Source organism: Gracilinanus agilis, unplaced genomic scaffold (genome assembly GCF_016433145.1).
Source record: "Gracilinanus agilis isolate LMUSP501 unplaced genomic scaffold, AgileGrace unplaced_scaffold56890, whole genome shotgun sequence".
Lineage (NCBI taxonomy): Eukaryota > Metazoa > Chordata > Mammalia > Didelphimorphia > Didelphidae > Gracilinanus > Gracilinanus agilis.
Genome location: NW_025392343.1, coordinates 1 through 5978, shown reverse-complemented (window position 1 = coordinate 5978; position 5978 = coordinate 1). Strand labels below are relative to the sequence as shown.

General features: G+C 43.4%; 1 protein-coding gene across 1 annotated transcript; it reads left to right on the top strand.

The window, feature by feature from the left end:
- The first annotated feature begins 10 nt into the window (after positions 1 to 10).
- LOC123256198 (DLA class II histocompatibility antigen, DR-1 beta chain-like) lies at positions 11 to 2212 on the top strand. Its single transcript, XM_044684874.1, has 4 exons — positions 11 to 211; positions 790 to 900; positions 1354 to 1377; positions 1857 to 2212. The coding sequence occupies exons 1-4, from the start codon at positions 124 to 126 to the stop codon at positions 1868 to 1870; spliced, it is 237 nt and encodes a 78-aa protein (XP_044540809.1). The 5' UTR covers positions 11 to 123; the 3' UTR covers positions 1871 to 2212.
- Positions 2213 to 5978: the final 3766 nt, after the last annotated feature.

Sequence of the window (5978 nt, the reverse complement as noted above, 5' to 3'; positions counted from 1 at the left end):
GTGACTGGCTTCTACCCAAGCAAGATCAAGGTCACCTGGCTCAAGAACGGGCAGGAGCAGACCGCTAGAGTTGTGTCCACCGCGGTGATCCAGAATGGAGACTGGACCTATCAGACCCTGGTCATGTTGGAGGTGATTCCCCAGAGCAGAGACGTCTACACCTGCAGTGTGGAGCATGCCAGCCTCCGGAGCCCCATCGCTGTGGAATGGAGTGAGAGCCAATTCCCTCCCTCTGGCCCAGCCTGCCCCCTCCCTGCACCCAGGACAGGGTTCTACAGCTCTGGAGTCCTTCAGCAAATGTTCCCACAGACACCCCTCCTAAGCCCTGGTCATGTGCATTCTACTCCCTCTCCCAGCAGAGCTCCCTGCCTGCACCATGGAGCATCCCCTGAGTCTGGGGGCTTTCTGGAAACACTTATTGCTCAGCTGGGAGAACCTGACAAATCTTCATCCTTCCCCAATTCCCCTGAATGTCCCTCCCCCAGGAGAGGTCATCTTTACCTCTGGGAACTCAGTCTTTAGACATCTCTGGGATCACGAGATGGGAAATGTCCTCAGAGAAGCAGACAGTCATCCTCCCTGCCTCAACCCTGAACCCACCTGGCCTTTTTACTTCCATTTCTTCCTCCAGTGAAGATGGAATCCAGGCTTCTGGCCCTGATTACCTCTATTTCTTAGTGACTCCAAACCAGGCTGGGCCCTGAGGTTTTATATCACTGGTGGATGCACTGATTGAGGGTGGGAGGGAGAGGCCTGAGAAGGGGTGACCCCAAAGCATGTTCTCTGCAGGGGCGCAGTCTGGATCTGCGCAGAGCAAACTTGTGAGTGGAGTTGGAGGCTTTGTCCTGGGGCTGATCTTCCTCAGTGTAGGACTGATCCTCCATCTGAAGAACCAGAAAGGTGAGGAGCATGGGGGAAGAGGGTTTGGCTCCCATTGAACTCAGGCCACCAGGGAATATCTGCCTCCACTGAGCCAGGGGATCTTGCTTTGGCCCCAGTTTTTACTGCTTACCTCAGAGAGGAAACTTATCCCAGGAGGTCAGATGAAAGCCCAGAAACTCTGGGATCACTCCAAACCAAACTAACCTGGAGTGGGTAACTGTTGAGTATCATGAGATCCACATATTGGACCTGACAAAGAAAGGAGACACTTAGGCCCTTGCACTTCCCCCTCACTTCTTATGAAGATGAGAATTCCTCAGAAATAATTGGGTTAAAGTTTAGGTTCCTTCCTTTTGGGGTGGTGGATGGGAATCCTAAGTCTAGGGTAGAAATCCTCCCACTTCCAGATCTGACCGTTTGTGACCTGGTATTGTCCTCTTTCTCTCTCTCATCCTTCTACTCCTACATCAGGACATGCTGGGCCTCAGCCTGCAGGTAATGTCTCTGTTCCTTTCCCATCAAGAACCCCAGTTCTCCATCCCTGAGCTCAGACTAATGTGTGCAACTGTTTCTGATCCTCTCTCACTAGGCTCTTCTGCTCCATAATCAGAGCATCCTGGGGTTCCTTAGAATGGGAGGGGCATGGTAGAATGGGGAATATTTTACCCTGTTGCTACAGGAAGTTTCCAGGACTATTCTCCAAATATCCTTTGATTCAGCAAAAGTCCTACTTTAAGTAGTGTCCCTTCTCTTTAAAAACAAATTTTTTAGAAATAACCCTGGGAATATAGGAAGCAAGAAAAGAGGAAAATTCTGTATTTTAAAAAGGAAAAGTGGATAAATCTCTTCTGGTAGTGATTTAAGGGCAAAAGTAGGTACTTCCAAAGTATCATTAGTCTTTCCCTCCTCTCTGGAGAAAAAGAGATGCTGCTTGGTCAGTCTGTAGCCTGTAATGACTCTCTGCCCCTCTGCAGGTCTGCTGAGGTGAACATTGGGATTGTCCTTCAAAGAGAGGATCTCCTTTCCCTGCTTTCCTACATAGAGTCCCCATCACCCAGGCCAGGGGTGAAGCTGAGTGATTATCCTCCAACCAACTTTCTATTGGACCTGGACGTTGTTTGCCATCCTCCTTCTTTCCAAAAACCCTGGAGCTTCTGCCTTCTGTTCTGAATGTTTTCTCTGTTCTTGCCTGAGGGAAAAGGAAGTCTGCTCCTGCTCTCCCCACACAGACTCACTGTTAGTTTCACTGCTCCCCTTTTTGCATTAACAACATAGTTGTTTTTTTCCTCCGGAGTCTTCCATAATAAAGAAACATGCCATCAGTATCCTTCCTTGTGTCTCTGGGACTGCTGGAGGAGACTTTAAGAAAATAAGGAAGGGAGGCTGGGCCAAGGTTCTTCTCTGTGCAAGGAAAAGAAAGAAACATCTGATTAATGGATCCTGGGTCTGATACCTGGCCTTCCCATGTATCACAAGTTGCAGCTGCCCATGCCATGTTCCTCTTGGGATCTTATTTAGTTCCCAGCATAGTGCTTTGTATGGAGTCAGTGCTAAGAAATCTGTATTAAATGAAAGGATTTTGTGTGAGAGAGGCTTCCTTACTATGTTTGCCACCTTTCCCTGTATTCCTTTGTGGATTTGGAGGGATGTTATGAATGGAGAGTGATTAGTGGGAAGGACTGAAGAAGCCAGGATGGTTTCAATTTTTCTTTTCTTCCAGGGGCCAGCTAAGTACCTCAGTGGATTGAGATCTAGGTCTAGAGATGGGAGGACCTGGGTTCAAATCTGACCTCATTTAACTCCATTCCCTAGTTCTTACCATTGTTCTGCCTTGGAACCAATATGCAGTATTGATTCTAAGAGGAAAGATAAGGGTTTAAATTTTTTTTTCTTTCTACTAAAAGTGATTCATTGTCCCTGTTTTAGTCTCTACTACCAGATCTAAGGTTCTAGACTCCTTAACTATGCTTCTCCACCTGAGGGGATTTAGTGTGTAAAACCAGCCAGCAGACTTTCTCTGACCAGCTAGCTTAATTCCTATCTTTTTTCTTTCCTATTTGGTCCTTCTTTTTTCTCTCTGTGGAGCTCATTTGCCCCAACTGATAGAATTCAAGCCAATCAACATCAAACATTAAATGTTAATGCTCAGCCTAGACAGGTCTTAGAGCAGCCTTGGCAAACCTTTTTGAGTTCAGTTACCCAGAGGGAAAATTCAAGCTGTCTTTGAGCCCCCACACCACCCCATCCAATTACCTGAGAGTGGAAGGAGGAAGTGCTTGCTTTAGGCAGCTAAACAGAGAGGCAGGGCATGTAAAAATGTCCTGGGGAAAGGGGGAATGGAGCAGCTTCCTGAATGCCAGCTCTGTACACATGTCAATACTTTGCCAATACTGTCTTAGGGATTCTGATATGGAAAGTGACTAATTTTGCCTTCCAGAAGGGACACTTTTGCTTTGTGACATCAAGACCAACATCATTGAGGCGGAGTTTTGAAAGTAGAGAAAAATTCATATATCAATATGCTGGAAGAATTGAAGAAGAAGGGATGAGAAAGGAATGTGAAATGTCTTTCAAGCAGATCAGTGTGGATATTACCATTGCCCTGTGTGTGGATGGAACAAGAATAAAGGATTAAAACTTTATCCAGTTTGACTAGAATTTAAAATTTTGAGACATAGTAAATGATAAAAGTCTACAGAGGTTGGGTTTATACAATATAGGCCTTGAGTGTCAATCAGTCATTTAATTTGCATAAGATAATGAGAAGCCACTAAAGATATCTGACTTTAATAAATGTTAAATTAAGCTTAATTAAGCCTGGAAATCCCCCACCAAAAGTGTGGGACTGAAGAGTGGAGGTTGAATAAAAGACAAATGATATGTTTTGTAATTTTAGTTAGTACAGGCCTTTATGCCCCAAATTTTATCCACTTGAAAATGTTTTGACGGGGTTTTTTTGACAGTTACAGAAATTATTTCAGCAAAGTTATTAATAAGCTACTATTGCAAGGCATCCATAATGGTACTGAAATATCCAGTGTTTTTTCTAGTCCTTTGCCAGGGCCATCAAAACCCACCTGTCTGACATAGTCACAGGGGGAACTTTGAGGAAGTACATGGCAGCCTCAGGAAGGATGGATACCCCTCACTCAAATACCTTTGTGTGACTCTTCTCTTACTAACATTCCTTATTATTGGAATTGTTGTGATCAATATCCCTACTCAGTCCCAGGGAAAATCAGAAGAATAGTAAAGCCTGTGTGTAAATAGAATTAGTTTAAGACCATTCATAGTAAAAACTCTACTTACCCAAGATGAAGTCACCCCCACCTCCCTTAGTGGGGAGGTGAGACGAGTTACCCACACGTGACAATAAGTAACAAATCAAGAACAAGGGCCTGCCCTTTGGGCAGTCCAAATCAGTGTAGAGGCTGCCATTTGTCCACTTGAATTAGAGGTGGACCCCCAGGAAGTGACGAGAGACACTATCTCTTNTAGAGGTGGACCCCCAGGAAGTGACGAGAGACACTATCTCTTTAAGTATGTTGGTTACTTCCTCTTGGGGCAGTTCCCGCTTTGAACTTGGTGCTAAAGGAGACCTCAGGCTGCTTCCACTCTGAATTGTCACGTGGGTAAGTTAGGCTGACTTCCTTGGCCTACCTTGGCGTTTCCAAACTCTGCCTTAAGTAGGCTTCTCGCCTCTCTGATTTCTAAGGTCTTGTGGCTTGTAGCCTAGTTTAATTAGCCTTTTAAACCTCTCTCTCCATTCAGGCCTCTGCAGGCCTGGACTATCCTCTCCCTCTCTTTATTTCCCTACCTTTTACCTTCCTAATTGTAAATAAACTACCTTAAACCCGAAGCTGACTTGGGTCTATTTTAATTATGGAATCAATCTGAATTATTGATTTCTGGGGGCCACACATTAAATATATATAATACCTAAAATCTCCCTCTTATAGCTGTTACTAGAACCCTTACAGCCCCCCTACAGACTCTTAGGAAATTCCCACCTTTATATATAATAATATAGAAATTTCCCTAAAGTCCCCTATAACAAACCATCAAATAAGGAGTTAAAAGACTTTAAAACTTCCCAGCAAGACTACACCCAAGAATTTCATAATTCCCACACAGATGCCTGAAACTGTTTTCAAGCTTCCCTAATCTTTTACAGGGAGGACAAGAATGAAAAATTAAGGCAGGTTGCCTCCTTATAATATTGGACTGTTTTCATTAACCCCACAAGTTCTAAGAACACACCAAACTCACCTTTGAAAAATATTGAAAAATGAAAGACTGGTTTTGAAACAATATCTGGACTGGGTTGTTGTTATTATATCTTTTGAAATATCCTACAGTAGCGAACCACTGCTTGATTAAGTAGGTAAAAGCAAAGAATAATCATCCCTGACTTGATTGGTCAAAATGTAACTAACTATTGTACTGAAGCTGTAATGCATGAATTGCACCTAATGGATGGGTGGAAAGTACAATTTTCAGCCCAGTTACTCCATGATGAACATTTCTTGCCAAGCTTTTGCATCCTTTGTATAATCAAAGAAAATAGAATAATTAAGAGATGTCAATCAAATAATTTTGTAATTCAGTAGAAGTTAATGTATGATTTAATCCATTATGTCTAAGAAAAAATGTATGGTGGGAATGGAAATCATGCCAATATGTATGTAATCTTAAGAAAAAGGAATAAAAATTAAAGTCAGCAGATGGCAGATTAGAACAGCTTTCTGTAAGCTTATTGCTATTCTCATTCTATCTCAAACTATTTAGCTGTCCTGTCCCCTTCCCCCCCCCAACCCCAAGATACCTAGACTGCCAGAGCAGGCTTTTGGCAGTCCTTGGTACCTGGTACCCATTTTTGTTAGCAGTTGTGAAGTGAAATCTAGATTTTCACTGAATCAAACTATGAGTCAAATCAGGAAACATTTATTAAACACTTATTATGTTCCATGTCCTGAAGATAGCAAGTCAAAAATCATGCAACCCTTTCCCTGAAGGAACTTATAATTTATCTAGGAAAGCACTTTTCCAGCATGGGGCCCCTCTGTTCTGGGCTCATTCAGGAACTACGTTCAGTT

Excerpts from the sequence above, each read along its gene's own strand:
- LOC123256198 (XM_044684874.1), top strand. The coding sequence starts at position 124 with ATGTTGGAGGTGATTCCCCAGAGCAGAGACGTCTACACCTGCAGTGTG. Across the intron at positions 212-789 it reads CCCCATCGCTGTGGAATGGA|GGGCGCAGTCTGGATCTGCG; the intron begins GTGAGAGCCAAT and ends TGTTCTCTGCAG. Across the intron at positions 901-1,353 it reads CCATCTGAAGAACCAGAAAG|GACATGCTGGGCCTCAGCCT; the intron begins GTGAGGAGCATG and ends CTCCTACATCAG.